The sequence below is a fragment of the Falco cherrug genome, chromosome 1 (genome assembly GCF_023634085.1).
Source record: "Falco cherrug isolate bFalChe1 chromosome 1, bFalChe1.pri, whole genome shotgun sequence".
NCBI classification, from domain to species: Eukaryota; Metazoa; Chordata; class Aves; order Falconiformes; family Falconidae; genus Falco; species Falco cherrug.
In genome coordinates this window covers 79,543,432-79,568,069 of record NC_073697.1, presented here as the reverse complement: position 1 = coordinate 79,568,069, position 24,638 = coordinate 79,543,432, and the positions used below count along the sequence as shown (strand labels likewise).

Below are 24,638 nucleotides of genomic sequence, written 5' to 3'. Positions count from 1 at the left end.
TTATTTGTGAAACAGTGCTTTGTCAAGCATTTAAGTGAGCATTTTCAATCATATGACTTTGAAGCACTCTTTCTGTCTTGATCAAAGGATAAACTTGCGGTTAGCCAATATCTTTCATTCTAGCAGGCTAATGCAGCAAATATTTCTGTGTAATGTTGGGGTCAACAGAATGAAAACAATGTCTGCAGTTCACAGAAAATCATACTTTTTTTTATGGGCTGGAAAGTTCAGGTGGAACCAATGCCTCACACTTTGTCTCTTTATTTAAACTGATAATAATCCCCACATCTAACCACTTCCTAGGTTGCAATGAATAGCAGCCTGTGAAACCACAATTAATTGAAGCTAGAAAACCACAGTTTTTGATGTCTGTGTTCTGTAATTAGTTCCACGTATTCTACATGAAATCATCAAAAACACCCTGTATTCCTGAATCAGTGAACAGGGAAGTAAGAAACTGAGGGAGAAAATATTTTAAGTATAAACACAAGCAGAAAAGTATGTTTTGGTGTGTAAATATTAATTTTCAAATGGGTGTTAAAAAGCCTTTTATAAAAAAGGTGGATGTGAGAAATAGAATGAGCAATGACTCTGTAGAAGGCTTTGCAACTCTTTTAAAATTATGCTTTTGAAATAATAATTGAAAAAAAACCACTTACCAAACTCACCTTCTTTAAATGTAGGGGTAGAACAGCAGTGTGTAAATGGGTTAAGGTTAGTGCAGCGTTTTTCTTTTCTTGTGCAGGTAGGTGTCCAGCTTCCCAGCACAGTGGGCGTGCAGGAGCAGAGAAGTGAGGTGAGATGGTGCGCAGCTGTGTGCATGCGGGGGGAGCCCTTTGAGTCCGTGTGATGGTGCTGGCAGTTCTGGTTGCAGGATTGTGGCCACAATCGATGCCTGAATAGACTTGGTATTTAAGACATTACAAGGAAAACTAATGGCCTGGTTGAGAACATAAGTCAGCATCATTTTTCCGTTATTTCTGCTACAGGCTGTGCCACCCTTACTTGTGTTATGTTAGCAAGCCCAAATTAATGTGATTATATTGCATTGGGTCTGGCTGAGCCCCGTGGCAGCCCTCACAGCGCTCTGCTTGTGTCAGTAGCTGGAAGGGTGCTGAATACACAGCGGTGTCTGACCACTGCTGAGCAGCGCTCGCACAGCATCGGGGCTGTCCCTCCAACCTTCCCCCTCCCTCACCAGCAGGCTGGGGGTGGGCAAGTTCTTGGGAGGGGACACGGCCAGGACAGCTGACCCAGAGTGACCAAAGGGGTGTTCCGTACCCTATGACGCCTATTCAGACATAAAAGCTAAGAGAAAGGAGGAGGAAGGGGAGGCATTTGTTACTGTCTTTTGGAGCAGTTGTTACACATACTGAAGCCCTGCTCCTTGGGAAGTGACCAAACATCACCTGCTGCTGGGCAGCAGAGAGTAACATCTTGTGTTTTCCTTCACTTCTGTGTGTGCACAACTCTTGCTATTGCTTCATTAATCTGCCTTCATCTTGACCCACAAGGTTTTGCCATCTTATTTTCTGCCTACCCTGTTCTGCTGAGGAGGGGAGTGATTGAGCAGCTTGGTGGGCACCTGGTCCAGCCAAGGTCAGCTCACCACACACACACACACACACACACACACATGTATATATATATATGTGCATAACAAAAGACTTGATCAAGGTGACTGTTCCAGTTAGAGATATTTTGGCCACATTTGTCGACAGTGACAGTGTTATAACTGAAGCTCTTTCAGGCTTAATAGCAGTTGATTGATTTACTAGCGGTCTTCAGGAGAATAAGATTTGCTCTACAACATACTGGATTTCTTAATACTATGGGTTTATTGCTTGGTAGACTTCATCTTTCCTTTTTCTTTTTACATGTGTCAAGGAAAGGGCTGAGAAGGAATTGCATGTGCAAAGGAAAACATATTTCTTCATTATAAGAAAAGTCATTATAGGAAAATTCATTACAATTAGTTTGTTTGAAAGTTGTTGTTTTTTTAATAACACCAAGAATCAGGCTGAGGCAGTTACTTGTAGTCGTGTCGTTAAAATTCAAGCTGTTCTATTTTAATAGATTTGTTCATGCTGTAAGCAGCACAATTTCATGCAAGCCTACTAGAAATAGAATGAAGGAGTCCGCTTTGAAAACATCTTTGAAAGATCCATTTTAAATTGCAGCCACAGAAACTGAAAAAGAGGAGCATGGCAGAAATGCATCTACTTTTATTTTATAACTGATGATAAAACCATCTTCTTAAATGGGCTATATTACATACTGTTTTGAGGCTTCAGAAAAATTGTATATCATACCACCAAAGAAACTTCTGCTGCTCCCAAGGAACCAACTTTCATTAAAACCTGTGACACCTTACTTTTCTTCAAGAGAAGGTAGATACATTAAAGTCCAAAATCGGAATAATTTCTCTGATTTACATATTCTCACGTGAGTTAAGGGCTTGTGGGTTGACAAGCAACAAAAAAAACAAAACATATTTTACTACCAAATATTCTATGTTTAGATATACAGACATGCAGTTACTGATTTTTATTACAGCATTAATAGAATAAATCTGAAGGGTACAAAAGGAAATATAATCACTGAAGAAAAATGTGTAATAGAGTTTGGTTGTGTATACAGAAGATCTTGAGCCATAGCTAGTCAATAGTATAGATATTAAGATTCTTTAGAATTAATTTGTTTCTAGAATTCAGCATTTCCCTCAGCATGATTTTACATGTTTTCTATAAACAGCAAGGTTAGCACATAGATGCTGTGTAATGCAATCACAGAAATGCAGGGTTGAAGGGATCTCAGTGGGATCTTTTCTGAGGTGTTTTCCTGCCCTAAGCAGGGAGCAGATAGACCAAGCTCATTTTTTCTAGATATTTGTACTGTTCCTTAAGTTCAGGAATGAAGATTTCGGAGATTTCCCCTATCATCTATTGCACTGCTTTACATAGTATGATTTTTTTTTTTCTAATATGTAACATAAATCTTTGCTATCGTTGATGGACTAGGGAACAGCTGATCATCTGATGCTTTCTTTGATGTTTGTTATCACATCTCCTGTCAGCCTTGTCTTGTCAAGATTACAGGAACTTGTATCACTTGCTGGGATTTTTTATCCATAGTTCATGTTTTGTTTTTCTTCTTGCTCTTTCCTCTGAATATTCTCTTTCTCTGCCTAATTTTACAAGTGCTGGAGATAAATCTGAAGACATTATTTCAGCTAAGACCTGTCTGGCAACTCAGTAGTCTGGGTTTATGGTGCTGTTCTGAATAGATCTGAACGAGATTTGCCTTTTCATAACAGGATCATATTGTCTCCTGTTCAGGTTTTGTTCCCATGTAACACTGTTTATTCTACTTCAAGACTTCTGTGCTTACAATATTGCATTTATGGTTTTCATGTTTTACTCCTAAATGCAAGGGTGTGTGTGTGTAAGCGTTTTTCTTAAATTTCTCTGATTTTGCCTTTTAGTTGTTGTGTAATCACATATACTATACATGAGTGCCCAATATATTTGAAAGCATAATGAAGTAACGAGATGGGAATTAAGAAGAGATCTAGGCAGTGGAAAATATGTAGGTAGAAGTGATCCAGCTGAATGTTAAAGAGAATGTCAGGACAATGTTATGGTTAGCAGTATAGAGCTATAAAAGCTAGCTCACAATTTACAAATCTGGCTTGTTCAAATGGTGTGAGAGTGTTTCTGTGGACAATGCAGCCATAGCCTCCACCGCACTTTTTGGGTTGTGACATGTATGCTACATATAAAGTAAATTTATATATGACGAGTAAACAGTACAAAATGTTTTCTTCATAGATCTTAAAATAAGGTAAACCTGTAACATGTTTGATGGCACAATGAACAGATATATGAGGGCAGAGCTGAGGTTCCTTCCCTGTAATGTAATGTTTTGTTCAAGGACTTTCTACCTCCAAGGCAGGACAAGCTCTGATCTGCAGTGTCTGCTGTACAGGAATGTTGGGTGTGTTCCTTTATTGTGATACGAAATGAACAGAAACCTGTTGTGGAATGCAATTTAACATGTATACTAAAGGATCCAACTAAAATTGCATCTACTGTAGAAGTAATTTTCATTGTCCTTGCCAAATACACTTTGCAGTTGTAATAAACCGTCATTCCTAGTGTTTAATGTTTGATGAACCTCCTGTGAACCTACTGGGATAAGTAAACATTTTCTTAACAACAGCTAGTCATTTCTAATACCTAGAGGGATGTTAAAGAGCAGTTCGTTCCCTGACTCCAAACACTTGCTGCTGTTCCATTTGGTTAAGCTTTTTATAAGTATTCATATATTTTGAGTAAAATGAGTCATTTTAAAAAAGGTCTGCAAACATGATGTCCTCTAATTACGGCTGACCACATCCCCTGTCATAGAAGAATGTACGAAAACTTCTTTCTATTCAGAACAGCTGCACTTATGTTGATGTTTATTCCTTATAAAGTACTGTCTGTCAAGTAAGAGCTAGAGCTCTGTGTACTGAACAACAACAAAAATGCTTCCGTAAATCATAAATGTAACAGATGCAAGTGTGTTTCCTGTATAAATTTTGGGTGTGTCTGTGAACACAGTGATTAATAATCGCAGGAACCCCATTTGCAACAAGATCTGAGCAAACATTTGTTGAACTGTATCCACATGCTCGTTGCATTCTGATTGGGTGATTCTCTTTTTGCATTGACTTGTTTGTGCACTGAGTCTCTTTACTCCTTGTCCAATTACAATGACATTCCTCCTTTTAGATGATAATTTCACATTTTAAGCATAATTCAGATTGTTCTTCTGCAAATCCTTCTCCTAACTGCAGTAAAAGCTATTCTGCATTTCAGCCTACAACAGGTTTCTTTTTTCAAGTTACAACAGGTTGTACAGGACGTGCATAATATCAGAGTTTCAGTGAAAGAAGTTAATCTGTGATGGGATACTTTTGTCCTTCCCTTTCTGCTAAAATCGGTTAGATCTTGTAGCCAGGGGTCTCTGTACACTAAATATGACTGTTGAATTGAACTGTAAAAAAAATAAAAATAAAAAAATTAGGATGTCATTACAAATACTGAGAAGGCAGATTGTCTTTCTTGCTCTCAGTATTTGGTATATAATTCTTTATTAAAATGTTTCCCTTCCAGAAAGGAACTGCAGGTGTAACACAACATTCATCAAAATAGAATGTTCTAGAAAATATCATTTAGTGAACAAAAATATATCAATTGCAATGCTACTGTCTATATATATAAAGAAAAAATAATCAGGTTCATCCAATACAATTAAGTGGTGGATAGCATATACAATATTTATACTTCTCTTTTATTGACCCTACACATATTTTCACAAAATGAGGGAAAGCGTTTGCTTATACCAGCATGTGAAAAACACTTATTCAGCTGTCTACTCATACATGCATTCACGTATCTTTGATCTGTCAAAGGATATTTTGGTCCAAAGTGGTGTTATTAGTGTTAAAAGCAGCCATGAACTACCCTAGTGCCTTAATCACAAGCACAATTCAAGCACAAACCAAAAAACAAGTTACATTCAGAGTTCGTAGCTGAACTGTAGAAAGGCGGTAGTGGATATGTACAGAAAGCCATGAAGCGACGCAATAATGGACTCGTTTTAGAAGGGTCTCTGTAGTGTTGTATGTCAGCTTTGTATGAGGAGAAAACATCACCTTTATTGGAAAATACAGTAAGAAATCAGTACGGAGTTGTGCCCTGGAGCTGGGCATGAGCCTGCAGATGGCCTTCTAACCATGAGTGAAGACTGATGGGCAGAGGATAAACTTTCATTGTCCTTAAATACGATGATGAGCAGTTTGTATAATAACGAAGAGTTGATAGGAAGGAAGATAGGGAGGACACGGTTACTATTTCAGAAAATACTTTGTGTTTTTAAACCTTAACGCCCAGGAATCAGCAGCAGTGCCACATGACGTGATTAACCCGCTGTCCTGAGCAGGGGCCATCGAGGTGGGAGGGTGCTGCCAACCCCCGCTACAAGGGCTTCAACCAGGCCTCTAGCAGGTGCTTACAAAAGATGTGTGTTCCCTCACATTCCATGCATTGAAATGGCTCACTGCCACCGTTTATCTGTTTAGGACAGTTCTGTGAATATTAAAAAAATAAAAGTGCTATCAGACTTGGAGATGATGATTTTGTAGACATTGGGGGTTTTGGTTGTGTTAGCGCCGTACTGCGGGACAGCACATTTGCAGGACTTTCTCCAAACAAAGATTTTTATGAGTATCTAGTGAGAGAAACTGTACTTCAATCAATTATTTTGGGATTACACAGTCTACTGTGTATTGGCAATTATAGAGTCTACTGTGTTTTGGCAAATACACAGTATTTTCTGTCATTTTCATCAGGTACTTTGTATCAACACACAAGCACAGACATCATATTCTTTAAAATGTGTATACAGATACTAGTATATACTATATATATACACACTAGTGTATATATATATATACACTATATACTATATAGTATATACTGACCACATACAGATACTGTGGTCTGAATTAAACTAAATATTTTTATTAAGCATTCAAATAATACAAGAAAGAAAATTATCTACTGGGTTTTAACTTTTTAGAGTTGCAGTTATAGTCCTATTCGCTACGTGCATGAGGTAGATAAACGTCTATTTTTAAATGTATCACATATATTTGCTTTGAGAATGTTATAACGCGAGTTTCTCTGAAGGTCAGAAATGAAAATATTTTGCAGTTATTGCTAGGATACGGAAGGTAGACTTACTTTTTCTTATGGCATATATATATATATGTGCTTGTATGGGGTGGGGAGAGCTCACTGTAGATTTTGTTCAAAGTCTCAGAAGAGAGAGATGTATAAACAAGAAGATGGTGCTCGCTAAAAAATAAGGGTTTGGAAATCGTTGCAGTTTAGATAGTACTCTGCACAAGTGTACTTTACAGTAGCCATATATACTGTATATAATAATTAGGGATTATATACCTAAAATTAGTTTGCATATCTACAGTAATCTGAAAACAAAAAAAATCATTTGAGGGACTCTTGATGAAAACTGACATACTGATTTCCCTTTAAAACTTTTTGTCATGGTTCTGACACAGCGTAGTATAACTTGTGCTGTACTATTAGACCTGATTAATCACAGACTTAAGTGTTTGCTTTTAAATCATAGAATCCTTTAGGTTGGAAAAGACCTTTAAGATCAATGCTCCCTGTTAAACTTGGTACATGTTTTAGGGGGCGGCTGTTTGGCTACTGGGTCACAATGTGTCCGAGTCGTGAGAGGGCTTGCCTTTCTTTGAGTCTTCTATCTAGAATCTTCTCGTTTAGTACTGTCTCCACAAATTCCTAATGTAAGCAAATATAGTAAAAACCCATGGCAAAGGTAGAAAGGCATCAAGATTTTACTTCTCTTGCAGTTAGGCTGAATCTGCAAGCTTTATGGATTCTAGGGGTTGCAGGGATTGCATGCGTCGTGGTTTGAGACCTCCACGGTCGCCACAGATGCTGGCAACACAGCTTTCGTTATACCTCTTCTCTCCTTAATTAACTGAAAGAACAAATCAGTGGATGAAAATTCTTGCCCAGAAGAGCAGAATCACTGCATCATTTTGTAGAATAACAAATACTTTCAGTAGAGGAGAGACAGGAGAGAGAAAACTGGCAGTTGTGTAGTGTAGTGCTTATGAAATCCTTATGAAGTCGTGTGCGCTGTTTCGGTGAGACTTACCAGATGCACTGAAAAAATCAAGAATTCCATGCAACTGCATCCAAGACAGATAGTTCTCTGTGTGTATATATTTCCTAGGAATAGAAAACACAACTATCATGATGAAGTGTATTGACAATAAGGTCTTCCATACAATACATTACTGTGAACGTTAGTTTTCTTTTTGCACTTAAAAATGAATCAGTGTGGATTATTACAATACATGTGATCACAGGAAAAAGCAAAATTTACTTTCATACATATGAAAACCCACATACATATGTCATATGTGTACACATACATGATTATAGATATTTATGAAGAGAACTAACCAAATCACTGAAGTTTTTTGGAAATGGCTTCCAAAGATTATTGCTGTTGATGGCATCTTCTGAGAGTTTATGAACTTTGCTGTCTCGGTGTGTTTTTGTCTTCACAAGAGTGGCTTTCACACCTATGCTGTGTATTTCAAAGGGTGTCAGTGTGCACAGGATTCAGGCAAAAACTGCAATTTTCTGGAAGAAAGCTGATAATTAGTGACATCCTGTGCTATTTCCATGCTGCTGATTTCCTTGAGACCACCTCCTAGTTGTTTCCAGCACAATTAGAATTCCAGGCCTTCTCTGTGAACTGCAGAGAAACTCTCTTTGGGGGAATATTTAATGCTTTTCAAAAAATACATTTTATCTCAAAACTTTAACCTGATGAAAAGTTAGGCTGCTCCTAGTACTGCTTCTACATGTTCACACCTGTGTCAGGCAAAGACAGAAAGCCACGAACGGATTCACTTTCCCTTGTGACCTTTCTCCTGTTGACAGTCATGGGAAGAAGAGCAGAAATGATGCACAATTTGGGAAGCAATCCTCAAAGTGCCGTAGTAACAAAAATACCGATGTAGAGTCTGGAAAGCCATCTCTGCTGGCTTTAAGATGGAAATCGGTGCAAGGGCATGAATACTCAGCAAATGAAGTCCTTGGTGAGATAAAAGGAAAGCCTTGCATGTAGCCAGCAAGAGAGGCTGGACAAGCTTTTGATAAGTGATTGTAGCACAGTGTAAGATCAGAAAATGTAGGGAGCCTGTGAAAGGCAGAGAGCTGGAGGCACAGTAAGGAAGAGGGAGGCTGTCACCCTGCATTCTGGATCTCATGTGCAGCGGCTGATTAAACTGAGGAGGGTTGGTACCCCTACCTGTGTGTCATTTGACTGGCAGAAGTTACGTCCCTGAAGCGAAGATAGCTGAACGAGATGCATGTTTACTTCAGTGCCATTGGAGCTTCATTTACCAGACCTACCTACTTACCAGCCCTGGAGCTGCTGTGTCTCATGCAACCAGCCTCGCTGCTGTGACGGTAACTTCAGCTAAAAAAGTACAAAGTGCACAATGGATGGGAGCTGCGCCGGCATTCCTGGCTTCCATCTCTGTCAGATGCAAGTAAACATCCTTGCCTTATTCCCCGGCTTTGGCAGTCTAAATTGATTATCTGCCTTTGCTCCTACTTTTTTTTATTTCTTTTTTTTTCTTTTTCTTTTTTTTTCTTTTTTCATTCCTTTGCTGGAGGCACTAGAAGAGAATCCTGGAACTTGAGTTCTCTTCTTAGGTGGTTGCACACAACCCCAACTACAGCCTCACTTCCTTCTACATTGCTACTTGAACAGACTAATTTGAACAGGACTAATATTTTGCATAGCCATGGTGCAGGTTAATGTCGCACAGGGATGTCTTTATAAGTGACAGACTCTCACAAATGGATTAGCTTTTTTGTACTGCATGCATGCAAGCAAGTAAAAGCTTTCAGGATTTCTAGAGGCTTTTCACAGTTATTACTGCATGTACTCAATGGGAAAAAAGAAAGAGCTGTTGTTATGCCAGGAAGCTTCTATGTCCTTAGGGCAAACTCAGGAAGAGCTGGATACCTACTCTCCCTCATATCTTCTAACGAAGCTAATAGGAGGGCTACCTGTGATTATAAAGGAAGAAAACAGGCTTTCTTTATTGTGAGCGTTACAAGAATGTGCATGTACTATTAGTTTCAAGAGCATATCTGTAAATCTAAGCAGGACTTGGAGTGTTCCTGTATAATAATTAAACAAAAAGCTGTACATGTATTTCATCAGAAGAAATATTTTATTTCTTTCAAGGTACTGATCCTAGTTGGTTTTTGGAGGAGGAAAAGAGGTTCATCTGGAGGTTTTCCTTGTTATGGAGTCCCTTCTAGTTTGATTAAACCGTACTGATGTTTAATAGTTTCTCCAAACTGTGCCAACTGATGAATGGGTTTTCACTCAGAAACTGCTTGACGATGTTTCTTCAAGACAAGAAATCCAAAAAATGGGGATTTTTTTTGTGGGGAGAGAATTATTTTAGAGATATTATTCACTACTTGTAACTGTCCTCTCGTGCCAAGTGTTTGACTCACTTGTTTTTGTTGCTGCAGTCTTGACCTGGTGATTGCGTTATTAAACATGAAATTCCTCGCTCCTGGCTGCAGCAAAATAACAAAATTACTTCTTGCCTCTCCTTTAACTGGAAGAGGGTAGTGTCAGTACCTTGATAGTCCTGCCTAATGAGCCAGGTGCAAAAGGAAGGCTTTCCTTAGATTGTGATGGTGCTTAAGAGCTGATCTTGTGTAGATTGTAGGCGAGTGCTGTTTTGTTTTGAACTGTTTATCCTTGAAGCAGGTTCAGTGGATGGAAAGTGGCAGGATGGGAAAGGTTATAGCATGCAGTCTCATATCCAAAGTTTTACCCTTTATCTCTAAAATACTTCTGGATTCTTCAGATAACCCAATCATGAGCATCTAATAAATGCCTGTTGTATTTGTTCTCTCTCAGAACTCGTGAGGTCAAGGAATTGCCCTTACGCTGGCTTTACAGGTTTGATAAGGCTGTGTTACAAACCTATATGCTAAGAAATTCCTGGTGCCAGAGTGAATCTAAAAATGTTTGTGTTAGCCATCACTGCACTCCTGGTTGTGCTGGCTTAGCTGTTGGAGGTCTGTGCTGTGAATAAGATTGTGGTTAAAGAAAAAAGGAAATGAGAAATACTCTTTTTCAGAAAGATTACTTTGTGTTTGTGATGCAGCCACATACAGAGTCATGCTGGTGTAGCAAGGAGATGCTGCTGCCAGATGCTTTACCATGAAGCTGTGGCCTAAATGCGGCGCTGAGGATCATACAGGAAATATGTGTCAGAACAAAAAATTAATCACAAATCTACATACTCAATCATTCTTTAGCTTTGAGCTTCAACTAGGTAATTTCAGATGCATTTGTTGCAACTTTTGTTCAGACTTACTGCTTCACTGGTGGTTTTCTTCTTTTCTACTTAGAGGAGCGTCCTCCCCTTTCCCCCTGGAGAAAGAGGGTAGATGGGGCAGCTTTGATTCCTTTAATAGGGTACAACTAATGTTGTGAGCACACTAAAATGCATTTTACTCCCCAAGTTTCTTCTGGGGTACTGTTATGTATAATCTTCAGGGCTGGGTAGTTTTGTGAAGTTAGTCTATATTATTTATTTCCTTCCTGTTTTCCAAGCCCGTATCTTAAACTGTTGCCTAAATTTGGTCAATTTGCCTGTCTTTTATACTTGTGAATGCCTTTAGGGATTTCTATAAGGTATTTGTTTTGATAGTGATGTACACATGGAGAAATACAATATAAACTGACCTAATGAAAATTCAGTTTGATCCAACACTAATTGTCATTCTTGGCATTCTACAGGGCAGCAGAAAGCCCTGTGTTTTCTTCTCTGGTTTTCATTCTGAATAATTTTAATTAAAGTAAAGATGCAACTGTTTGGCTCTATCTTGGTTTTAAACATGTTTATTCTTATTAAAGTAAATTGAAGTTGTTTCTTGGGCACAAAAATAAAAACAACAGTGTGTTTTGTGTACTAAAGGAATCATTTTGAATACAGAACTTGGTGTACTTTTCAAATCGGCCTTGACAGAAATTATTGATGGTCAGGAAGAAAAAAACCCCAAACTTAAAAAAAAAAAAAAAAAGGGTGGTCTCAAGCCTAAAACATTGGTATTAATTGCAGATCTGCTGTTATGACAGAAAAGGTATTAACTGTCAATTAGCATTTATTGTAGAAAAGCTTAGAGAACATCACTTCCCAGTAAGTGGTCTCCATCAGGAAAGCTATCTTGGATAGCTGCTATACCTAAGCAAGTGTCTGCTCTCTTGGATAATGTCTCCTCTGTCAGCTAAAGAGGTGTCTGTTATATCGAAGGTTGGTTATGTGCTAGCTGACCTGTTAGGGGAGACGTGATATAGTTCCGTGGAGTAAGTTAGGTGATGTCAGCTGTAGAATAGATGTACAGTTGACAGGGAGCCATGACAGTAGCAGAAGAGACATCTTCACTGTCTGCCATCAACATGGTGCAGCAAAGCTGCTCGAGCTCATCAGTGGTCCTCCTGTGAGGCCTTCACACCACTGGTCTGCACTGAAATTGCATCTCTGGGACCTGCTGAGTACTGCTCTCGGTAGCGCTGCACAGGCTTGACAGCACCAGTTCGTGTCAGGCTTGCAGGTGGAGGCAAGGGTCACAGAAGGAATGTCAAGAGAGATGTAGATTAAATTCTAGGCACGTGGATTTTCATCTGAGATTATTTAATGGGAATGAATTATAATAGAAGTGATGGATTTGCTATAAAGTGGGGAAAAGCTCCATTTAAGGAGCATTTCAGCATTTTGAAGTTGCAACTATTATGCTGTATTTCAGAGTTATACTAAAGATTTGTATTTCCTTGTTTTAAACCATATGTCCCACCAATGAAGTTGAGTTTTAATTTCTTGCATTAAGTCATTTTCCTGTTACTTTCTCGAAAAGTAAAACCTTACTGCAGTTGTAAACAAAGGACCCATGACACACACCAGCAGGTGTGAACACAAAAAAAAATTTGTGAAAGCAAAGTGGAATTATAAATTGCTTAAAATTGTCCAAGATATAATTTCAGTCAAAGGAAGGAGTACCATTTATGCTGCCCTGGATGGTCTAGCTAAAAGGTTTAAATGATAAAATAAGTAGTATCTATTACCAAGTAAAAGCAATGTATAGTATAATTTGAATTACCATTTATATTAAACAATTTATTGAAATGAGTTTTCATAAAGGTTATTATGTTATAAATATAACTTACAGCATTTATAGCTTAATGATATCAAATATCTTTATTTTTTGGTGCATTTTAATTATTTAAATGGTCTAAATTAAGAGATTGGGAAAAATGTTCTTAGTCTTGAGATTTTAGCTATTCTAAAATGTTCATCTTCAAGGTTGTACATTTTTTCTGTTTCAGCTGCCTTTTCTTTATGTTTTGGCTTGCTCTGAGAACGATTAGAAAGTGATGACAGTTTAATTGTGTTACCATTAAGTGCAATGCTTCGCCATATCCTCATTTAACATTTTAAACTGAGGAAAATGCCTACTGAATCCAGAAAAATGTAAATTGATGTGTTAGTTCCTATGTATGTATTGCTGAGTGTGCATGTTCTAAGTTGTAAATGTGGAAATAGATTTTAGACCAACAAATTTTCACCTGGAATCTATCCATTGACGACAAAAAATCGCAGTAGAAGTGGGACACTGAAGTAAATTCTTCAGCTGGAAACAAAATAAAAGATAGGTACTAGTTCTACCATTTCATCCTTATTTTGTTTTTCACCTTAGCCAAACCCTACACCTTCAAACCAGGAAATGTGACTGTTATGAATACATCACCGTGGAGAAAAACAGGAAGAAAAATTTTGGAATATTTATTTTTTCAACCATCTGAATTACAGTGTCACAGCGCTATTTTGAAACTTGCTGAGTAGCATGTTTTGCTAAGAGCAAATATTTAAATTATAGACCAGAATCTGTTACTTTATTATCCTAACCTAATAGATGGATCAACATGTTATTATTTTTATTGTGGACAGTGGAGAGAAGAGGAAAAGAAATATTTTAACTTTTTTGAAATCCTCATTCACTGAGAATGGGAAGGAACTATTTTGTTTGCTATTAGATTAGCAAGATGAAAATATGGTAAATTTAATGGTAGCAGCACACTAGATCTATGTTTTGTATTATTTTTGCAAGACTGCCAGTTAAAAAGCAGTATAAATTATTTTAGTGACTGCATTTCTTGAAGATGAAGAGAGAAGAAACCTTGAAGCAAAAAATAGGAAGGGCATGGTGGTTACTTCCATTTGCTGCCCTTTCAACCACACATTTAGCTGAAACCAAAAATGCATACTTAATAGAACTGAGAGCACAGAAAGGAAAATATAATTACTGGTATGAAATACAGCTATCACAGGCATATGTATTTTAGAAAACTGCTGTTCAGTAATCAGTGTTGCAAGGATTATTTTATTTAAAAATGTTTCCTGCATAACTTGCATTTCTCATAAATTTCTTTGATTGTTTTGAAAAAGTAAGTGAATTCAATTGATCTGACATTATAGATGTAAAAAATTACAGTATGAACACACATTAGAGTACTGGGAGTGCCATTTTGAGGCTAAGTGGTATGAGGATTTCTAAATATATAAATATATACATATAAAATAGAAATAAATATATCTATGTGTAAATTTTGTACAGTACTAACAGGTACTGCACAGGGAAGGGACAAGAAGCATGTTAGTTCACTTACTGGAGGAACATTCAGTCCTTCATTCTTAATATTATGTTGTAAGATTGTTGTAGGAAAAATCAGCAAGTGACCTCAGGAGGTCTCTGGTTTAACGCCTGTTCAAGGTAAGGTCAGGTCCGAGGTCAGACCATTGCTCAGGGCTTTATCCATCAGGTACTGAAAGCCTCCAACGATGGATACTGTGCAGCCTGGCTGGGGAACCTTTTCCAAAACCTGGCTGTACTTACAGTGAATCAATTTTCCCTAAATCTTCTATGGACTACACTTGAGAGCAGTGATGCACGTAGTCCTTCACATTTAAGTTCAAGATTTCTTGTCCTTCCCATCCCATAAATCAGCAGTATGTTCAAATCTTTCTTCATCCCTCTTATATGGTCCAGATAAATGCTCTAGCGGAGTGCTGTGGACATAATGTCTGTAGTGATGTCTGCCCATATAAACCCCTAAAGAAACGTACGGTGCTGCAGCAGCTTCCTGCTTAGGCTTTCTTTCCTGCCTTTTTTAATTCTTTTGAAAATACAAATCAATGCATAATTTTTAAGCAGATTGTAGAGTGAGCAAAGCCAGAAGTCTCACTGTGCTTGAATTGCCTGTGACTGAGTACCCCTGATCCAGCGAATTTGTCAGTGAGATTTGTGCTGTGGGAAAGTACATAGACATTTTCAGTACTCAATTTCAGCATTTAAGTACTTTTGATATCCTTGGGAACATGGGTTTTTTTCTTCTTAATGGAGAAATAATTATGGTAATGCCAGATGTTGTTATTACTCTGTTCATTATTGTTTAACCAGAAACATAATTCTTAGTACTGTATGAGACACAACTGGAGCTTTTTTTGTCTATAGATGAGAGCAGGAATATTTGCTGTCTTTGTGCAAGGGTATGTTCCTATTTTACATTGAAAGACAAGAAGACAATGACTGTGGCTAAGTTTCAGAGGAAGGGCAGCATGTGAAATGTGTGTTTCCTCAGATTTCTACAGGGATACAGTAATTGCCTGTAATGGGGCCATATTTTCAAGTCACTCTTTGTTCTATTTCTAAAATCTTGCCCGTCATTCAGTTAACTTCAAAGAACAGGTATAGTGGCATGCTGTCCTCAAGGCTAGAATGTAAGAAGTGGGAAAACTGTCTCGTGGAAGTTTGTTTACAATTATTGCTGAAGAATAATTAGGTACTTTTTGACTCTTGTCGTTTGTCTTATTAGGTAGACTGTACATTAGAAACAAGCTAGCCACTTCCAAACTTCCCTAGCTATATTAACTTCATAAAGTACAGCACTTCATCCAAGCAGGTCCATTAACCTTCTGACTGGTACTCTTCTCTTGGCTTTGGTTGCAGCACCACACAGAAGCACCTAGCCCATCATTGCTACCACCATCAGCCCTACCCTTGGATGTATTAAACAATGCCGTTGCTGGATTTAGTACTGTGGAAGAACTTATCCGATACCTTGAACCAGATCGGTGGCAACTGGATTTGGAAGATTTGTACAGGCCGACGTGGCAACTTCTTGGAAAAGCATATATTCACGGGAGGAAATCAAGAGGTAAATTACTCTTCTGTCTGGCCTTGCAGCTTCCTACGGGTATGTTTTCTTAACAAAGAAACAGTAATTAAGAGTTTCTTCACCTTGAATTTTGGTTCCAAGCAAGGAACATGTTAGAAATACATCAGAGATTATTGCTGTTAGCTATTTTCACTGTTATATATATGACAAAGGACAATAACTAAACACAAAACTTAAAGGAATTTAGTAGGATAAGGTAACAAACGGAAAAAAAAATACAGAAGCAGCCAGGGTGGTTTTCTGTAGGGAACCTGGGAGACCTTTATTTACCCAAAGTAGCAGGGCACCTTGGCTGGGTGACATAATCTGACTTTGTGGGTTTCTTATTTTTTATGGAGGACAAAAAATGTCTTTTTTTTTGAGGTAGGTAATTTCTTACACTTACTGTATCATGTGAACAGTTGGTTTATTGCCTTAGAATTGTTCCAGTCTCTACGCCATCTCTCAGAATTGAGAGCAATTAGCCAAATGTTTCTCTTCCATGATACCTCACGAAGTCCCTGTGCCCATGTCCAGTTTGCACATGCAGTTGTCAGTTTAATCAGATGTAAAGTACATGATGTATTTCAAGACTTGTGGAGTTCTTTCTTGTTCAGCAAGGCATTTTCTTCCATCTACATTAGACGTTCGTGAATTTTATACCACATATCACCCAGAGGCTGCCCACTATTTCATGTGTATGGATTGCATGTGGATGGATAGCATGCGGGCAGTACCTCCTTCCTTGCCCACCATACAGCTTGAAAATGAAAATATATGAGCATAACTGAATAGACTCCTCTGTTGACAAACATAAACTAGATTATCATCTGATCAGCAAGAAAAAGGTGGAAGAAGAACCTTTTCTAACTCAAGTTTTTGATGGCTAATTCTTGGATCAGAACCTAAAAATCAACACTTCTACCCTACCTGTATTGCTACACTCATCATGCACACAGCAACTAAGTCAGAAGTCAGAGGAGGAAGTGCCTTTAAAAGTTTTCAGCAGTATACCATGCCTTTCAGATAGTCATTTAACACTTTCTTAATTAAAAAGATTCAGTATTTGCCAAATATATGCCATAAGCATACAGTAAGTGGGAGAAAAACAAAATGTAATTTGTGAAACCTTACGTAAACTAAAATGCAGGTGTTCGATAACATCTGTATAGACAAAAGCAACTCCCTGCAAGACATATCTTAGAAAGAAGCTATCAGAGTAAATCTTTTAAAGACTTCTAATTAGATGCTGAAATAGATTTTTCCACTGAATAAACATATCACAGTATTGCCACATTTATCTTTGAGACCACCCTCAGACTGCATTACCGAGTGTAATGTAATAGCCTGAGGTGGAAAATGTGTCCATTTGAGATGACATAGTATTAACTGTTAGGGCTATTCGATAGATAGGGAAAGCAAACCTCTCTTTTTTCTTCTTCCCCCCCCCCCCCCCCCTTTTTTTAACGTTATTCCTTCTAGTAGCATGTTTGCTGTATTTAAAAACCTTTTTAAGAAATGTTTGGGAGAAATACGTGCCCTAAAATTTCTGTTTTTTTAAAACTCTTTGATTCTGTAATTAGATGAAGTTTGGGTTTTTTTACAGTATTTCTGTGTGAAACCTAAATTACTGTCCTGCTTTCATAGACAAACATCAGTTTATGTCTAGATTAAATGAAAATGTAATTAAAAGTGTATGTTCCTTTATGTAGAGAGGAGTATTGTCCTCTACTCCTACTTAATAATTCATATGAAAAAGACTATATTTAGACAACCTAAATTCCACAGAACTTCTGTGTCTGATGTTTTCTCTGGATAAAATGCTTCCAAAAACTTCTAGCCAGGAAAGAAGAAACACCAAGTTCAGAGGCTTTGATGTCTAAATATAGTCCTAAATTCTTTTATAATATTAAACATACGTAAAAATAAAATATATTTTGCTGTGCAAAAAAATGATCCCATCACTTCCCACAGAAATCTATAAATAATCATTAGACCATATTCTGAAGTCTGCTTAAGAAGAGCCACGATGCAACCATAGTCCTTAGTAGATGCTTCTCTTTTATAATTATTTGGGGGTTTTATGGTTTTTTTACTCCTTATTTTGGGCTTTGTAACAGCTCTGTCCTATTGTAGAAGCCAGTAAGAAACTCAGACTCCCAGGAGCATCTCCAATGTGCTTGGGCATGAAAATCATCCTGCTGCTATTTGTGCCCACACACAAGTGCCCTAACCAGAATTTAATTTTTCATTGACTGAGAGCAGCATCCAGCTGGAAAAATGTTTTGGGAAAGAGGATTCCCCATGGTGCTTGATACATGTCCCAGAAGGTGTCAGACAGTTGCATTGCCAGTTGCAGAATACGGTTACTTTCAGGCTGGTGTGAACGTGGATTACTTCAGTTGTTTGTGCCAGTGAAGGCGCACTTTTCAAATAGATTTCACTGTAGACCTGCCTACATCTATATATTTTTCTCCCTGTTTTCCTTCTCCCCTCATTTTTATTTTAGTGTGTCCCATTCACGTGCTACTGCAGAGCCTTCCATTCCTCCTGAGCTAGTGCTAGACAAAAGAACTTTGACTGTTGTGTCAAACATGATACATGAGTGGAAGCCAGTTTGAAGGAGTGTTTAAATGTTCACATTATAACAGGTACAGTAACTCAGTGCACTTGGGAAATCCACATAACCTTTTATTGTGGTTAAGTAAACACTTTTAAGGGAATATATACATTCTCTCATCTAGCTTCATGCCCACAGTGTGTTAAAGTAAATTTTGGACAGACAGATACTCTTTGAAAAAGTAACAGCTTCATTCACACACTTCAAAGAGGTGATTATATAAGCACTAGATAAATTTGCCACAGACCTTTTAATGAAATTGAATTACATAAGGTAGGGCAAGGGTTCACTGTGAGGTATAATAGCAATATACCTTCACAGATTGTAAAGCATGGAAACCAAACATGACATTGTTAATCTCTCCTGAAGCCTGTTGTAACAGTAAGGCACACTAAAAGATATCTCTTAAGAGCTCACTGCGGTATCTTCCACAGAACCCTTTTAAAGTTTGAGTTTGCAGGTCTGAAGGGTTCAGTTTAAATTCATTCCAGTTTTGTGACAAAATGTGTAATACGCTGCTCATTTCAGCGCATTGCCCTTTTCTCTGTGTTGTAACTACAGCTAGTGCTGGGAAGTGGATGCCTTCCTCTGCTGCTGCCAGTAGGCAGGAGGTGATGGAGGAACACAGTGCCATTCGGTCATCTCTGTCCCGCTGGCCGGTGGGCTTGCTGGAGGAGGCATCCGTCTCCAGCTTCTGTTTTCAGTTTCTCATTGTGGAGGGCTGAGCAGCAATTGTGTTAGGTTGCATAAGCTTAGCTCCTTAAAATTCCCTGTATGAAGCATGTCAGTCTTCTCTGTAGAAATCTACCAGTAGAAAGTATTACCAGAACTAGCATTTCTGTCATTGTGCTTTAGGCGTTTTATCCTCATTGAGACAGTTCACTTATTACGTGTTTGAAAACATAACAGGAAAAAGAAGTATTCCATTCCTATCCGTAGTCCTTGATTAATAGAGGTAGACATGTCCACCCTCTAAATGACTGAGCCTAGAGCTATTAGCTGATCAGAAGAGCTTAAATCATTTCTAATTTCTCACAGTGATTCTCTCCCTCAGAAGTTTTGTCTCTCTTTTCCTTTGCTCACTTCTCAGCTTTCTCCAAGGAATGTTCTTGCAGTGTGGGAGGCAGGCTGGCATCCTATCAGTAACTTTATTGGAGTTATTACACACTCCTTGCTTTTAAAAATCAGATTGTTTATTTAGGAGCCTATGTTAACCTGATAGCGATGGTATGAAGTGCCACAGCTTGGCATTCACTGTAAGTACAAGCAGAAAAAAGGCTTCAGTGTGTTTAACTGACCTTTCACAACCATAAACCATTACTTATGGATGCCAGCATGTGGATATGGTCTGCAAAAGAAATGTTTGAACAAACATGGAATGAAGTTGCTGCAGAAAGATTTGCTCCTGCGACAGTACTAGTGAGCATTTCTACCAAAGAAATGCAGCTGCTAAATTCACTTTATTTCTTAAGTGTTGAAATGGAATTGAGGGGTGTTATCTTGCCTTGATAGGCTGAAGTTCTTCTTGGTGACCTCTAGAGGCTCTTTACACAGTCAGTAGAGGGAAAAAAACAGTATTTCTCTAGAGGGTGAATCAGATCAGGAATGTATTTTAGCTTTATTTTGTATCTTTTTGTTTATGAACTCCTCACAATAACTCTAAAGTATTTGTCCGTTAATATCAATGCACTGGGATATTTTTTCCCTAGTTTCTTTTTGATTTAGCTCTAAAACTAGTTGGTTTAAAGGTCTTTGCTGCTTTGTTTGAGACCTCTATTTCAGTCATCTCAGGAGCTGTATTATCGTAGGGTTTTCTTTTTTCCTTTTCTTTTTACTAGATAGAGTACCCCTGTGAATTAGACATTACTTCAGTTCCTTAGTGGTGGTAGGTGTGAAGAGAAACATCTCAGACAAAAGATCTCAGATCATGATTGTTATATTCTGGCTTTTCTGATATAAATGAAGTTACATTGCTTTTCACCAAAGTAAAAGTTGTATTATTTTTTTTCACTAAATCAATCCCCCCCTTTTTTTTATTTTCTTCCCATTCTTAACTGCCTCTTTCAAGGCATGTTTTTTCTTGGCTATGCAGCTAAGGTGAACCTGAAGGAGCTTGCCCTGTTTCAGGTCTTTTCATGAGCTTGCTGTTCAGCCATTGGTGTAGTGGAACCGTAGTGTGATACAGTGGAACCAGTTTATAAAGAAACTGGTGCCAAATATTAATTATCTTTAACTTGCACTTCATGTAAGGTGCTTAAAAGGAGGAGCTGTATTTTATTTGAGGCACCTCAAGTGAAAATGAAACCTAGAAAAGCAACAGAATTTGATATATGTGCTGCTATGAAGGAGAAAGGGAAAAGTGGAGCCTACTAACAGTTATATAGATACACATACTTGTGTGCTTATTCATTGTCTGTACAGTATTCACTGATGATGGCATAACTTTTGACATTCTTGGTCCGTAGAAGTGAGTTCCTCTTGGATACAAAGGATTTGATTCTTTCTTACGCTTCCATTGCCCTTGCAAAGAAGCAATAATTGAAATTTTAGCAGAGAAGAAGTTTGAATGCTTTATGCAAATGAATTAAAAATGTGTTTGGAGATTTGCAGGATTCTTAATTACTCTGTGTGTATCTCCAGTGCAAAATTAATACAGAATAACAACACTAGAGCTCAGAGTATGAGCATGAACAAAGGGAACTCCATTAGGGTTGATTTAATAAAACACCAAAGTTTGCTTTGTTTCATTTGAACCAACTCTGCCAGAGTTATAAAATAATTGGTGAATATTCCTATACAACAATTGTTCTATTTAGGTTTTGTGGTATCCGTATAACTGCGTGATTACACTTGTGTGCTGATCCTGTACCACTGGCACAAAAATGAACTTTCCTCAAGGGTTCTGTACTGCTGAAGTTGGTTTGCGCCAGTGAAGTTGGATTACGAATCAGAAAAGCACCAGTTTGTTTGTCTTTTTGCAGTGGTGGATCTCAACCTCCTCAAGGAGGAAGTGCGGCTGTATAGTTGTACCCCTCGCAACTTCTCAGTGTCACTGAGGGAGGAGTTGAAGCGAACTGACACCATCTTCTGGCCATTGTGTCTTCTGGTTAAACGTTGTGGTGGAAACTGTGCCTGTTGTCACCAGAGTTGCAATGAGTGCCAGTGTGTACCAACAAAAGTCACCAAAAAATACCATGAGGTACGTCATTTTTTTACATTTGCAGGCTTGGAAATACTGAAAGCCAATTAAGGAATTTCTTTTTACTATAGGAATGCACCACTGTATTGCATTTGTAGTTAATATATTTTTACTGTTTTAATGATGTGTTACATAAAAAAGTAATATCTATTAAGTCATTCCTAGGGTATTTGTTTACTGGTGCAGTTCAGGCATGTCACAACCACATCTCTTTATTCAGCTTTCTCTAGTGGTAGATGGGAATTTTATGAAGGAACAGCTATCTGTCCGTTGCCATTGTTATAAATCTGTAGCTAAAATTATTTATTATAGAATTATCTAATAATTCCATTGAGCTAACTATACTGTTGGCACTTAATAAAATGAAGTAGAAATATAAACTAGACGACTCTCTTTGATAAAAGCAAGTATCAGTTCAACATTTTTTAATTGATTTTATAAAGGGCATGATGTAAAAACAAAAATAATAATTAGTGGGCTGAATAAATTAAGAAATTCAGCTGAGGAAACCCTATTTCTTTTAATATGCTTCCTGTCACCCAGTATGTTTCCAGTGCAATCCAGCTCATAGTCTAGGTGTGTGATTAAGCACTTGCTGTTTTCTTGATGCTTGGCTTCTTCTTCAGGTTCTTCAGCTGAAACCACGGATTGGCGTCCGGGGATTGCATAAATCATTGACAGATGTACCTTTGGAACACCACGAGGAGTGTGACTGTGTGTGCAAAGGGAATACTGAAGGATAAACATGATTCAGTTATGCTGTTTTCTTTCAAAGCACATTCAATCAATGGCTGATTCTATTATGGGGCTTGTGCATTATCTCCTTCTGTAATCTCAGTTGTTTGCTTTGGGGATCTTCCATCTTCAAGATTTCCAGTGAGCTCTAAAAAGAGGAGAAGCCAAACTGGGATTATATGTTGTATGACAGCTCTGTTTGGAGGCCCAGTGAAAGGATGGGAGAAAGGCATCAATGAGGGATTTAAAATGTATGTATTGTTTGTGTTCCCCACAATTTTCTTGACAATACATGGATTTATAATTTAGGAGTAAAAATAAAGTTAGAAGGCTCACATCATGGAGACTTGATCCTGCTGGCTGTCTCATTTCTACAGCTCCAGTACATCTGGCCTCTGGTTGAAAACACCTGAAATCTTTCTTTCTGTGTTCAACTACTCCTATGTACTCTAAATCAAAGCAGTCACTGTTGTATAAACTTGGGTTAAAACAGACTGTCTTGTTCTGAATTAAACTTAAATTGTTTAATGCTGGTAGGAAGGACTGGATTTTTCCATATGCTCTAGTAAAGCTCCTGCCTTTTAGAAAGAAGACTGGACAGTAACATGAGCTAAGGAAGCAAACGTTGAAAAGAACAGCGTCTTTGTTCTTACTACTATGGCTGATGATTTTTTGTTTGTTTGTTATTTTTTATCGTGTACATTTTTATACTCTCCTTTTGACAATATAACTATTTGCTTTTCTAAACTTGTTAAATATATCTATTTTTACCAAAGGTATTTAATATTCTTTTTGTTTTTTTATTACAACATAGATCAACTATTTTTTAGTTTTGTGAGACTTTAAAGCCAGATTTATACAGCTGGAGGAACAGAGATGTGGTTACAATGGGAAAGGGGGTTGATCTCCTTGCAGTTTGTTGCTACTCAGTGAAAAAATACGATCTTTTACCTTGGATGCACAGTAGTAATAAACAGAGATGTGTGGGTGAAGCTCTAAGCTTGCTAGCTCTGTGATGCTGAAAATATGAGAGACAGACCTTACTACAAGTGGTTTCAGAAGCTGACTTTAAAAAATCTCTCTCTCCATACTGGCCTTTGTTCAGGTAGAAAAGAAATGAGCATAGATAGATGCGTTCTGGCTTGTTTAACTCTTTAATTTCTTTAAAGTAGGATGATCTACAACATGAGAAAAGAAGCCCAGTGGCTTGCAGCCTTCATGATGCATCATGGTCCTGGGAAGGCAGCCTTGTTAATGTTGAAGTGTATGGTTTTCCATTGACAGTTATAGCTGTTTTAAGTACTGGTCACTCACAAGAACATAACACTCTTCAGTACAGTTTGATGAACTATGGTTTTGTTCTTATGTATGTTATATTCTTTAACCAATACACTTATCCCACCCTATGCAAATTGAAAAAGAAACAGTAAAGTATTTTGCTTGTAAAATGCTTTAACATTATGCCTAGTTTATTTTTTTTTGACTATTGGATTTGCAGATTGTAATGAATCACCAAATAAAGTAATAATGCTAATTTTGGGAGAATAAATGTTGCATATTTGTATCTGTTCAATATACAGTAACAGGAAGAGTTACAGGGTGATTTTCTAGTTACTATTTTGAAAGTCAGTTATGCAAACAAGTGTCTTCTGTTACCAGAATTTCCACTTGCTTTATTAATTCTGCTTTACTGTAGATCAACAAGAAGAAAAAGGGGAAAGAAGGAATGTAATGCTATTTGTACAAACACTCAGAGTGTTCAAAACTGTGTGGATGTGAAGCCATCAAGTTGAAATAGTATCTTCTGTTATTGTTTCCATCCTGCAAATGAGTTCTAATGAAAATTTGGAGGTTTTTGCAAGTTGGTATGACTTTATGATATCAGTTCTGGAACATTTTTGGGTGGCTTCTGATTTTGTCTTAGCTGGTCTGTTTTGCCCCACCTTCAACCTCCTACTGAACAAGAAAAATACCTGGTGTAAATGTGGCATATAAGTATCCAGTCCAAATATTAACCCTGTATCAGAATACAGAAATATGGTCACAGAAGAAAGCTGGTTTACTTGAATTCTGAGTCTTTGACCAGAATAAAGAGTGTTTTGCAGGTATTTTGGGGATTTTTTTGCATTAATGTTGTCCTTTTTTTGTGATTTA

The 24,638-nt window shown here is 37.7% G+C and overlaps 1 protein-coding gene across 1 annotated transcript in view; it reads left to right on the top strand.

Annotated features, from left to right (window-relative positions):
- The window catches only part of PDGFC (platelet derived growth factor C), a 136,263-nt gene extending 112,230 nt beyond the window's left edge, over positions 1 to 24,033 (top strand). The window contains exons 4-6 of the mRNA XM_055700802.1: positions 15,723 to 15,930; positions 21,532 to 21,749; positions 22,376 to 24,033. Of these exons, the coding sequence (XP_055556777.1) occupies positions 15,723 to 15,930; positions 21,532 to 21,749; positions 22,376 to 22,492 (543 nt within the window). The 3' untranslated portion in view covers positions 22,493 to 24,033. The remainder of the gene's footprint in view (positions 1 to 15,722; positions 15,931 to 21,531; positions 21,750 to 22,375) is intronic.
- The last annotated feature ends 605 nt before the right edge of the window (positions 24,034 to 24,638 follow it).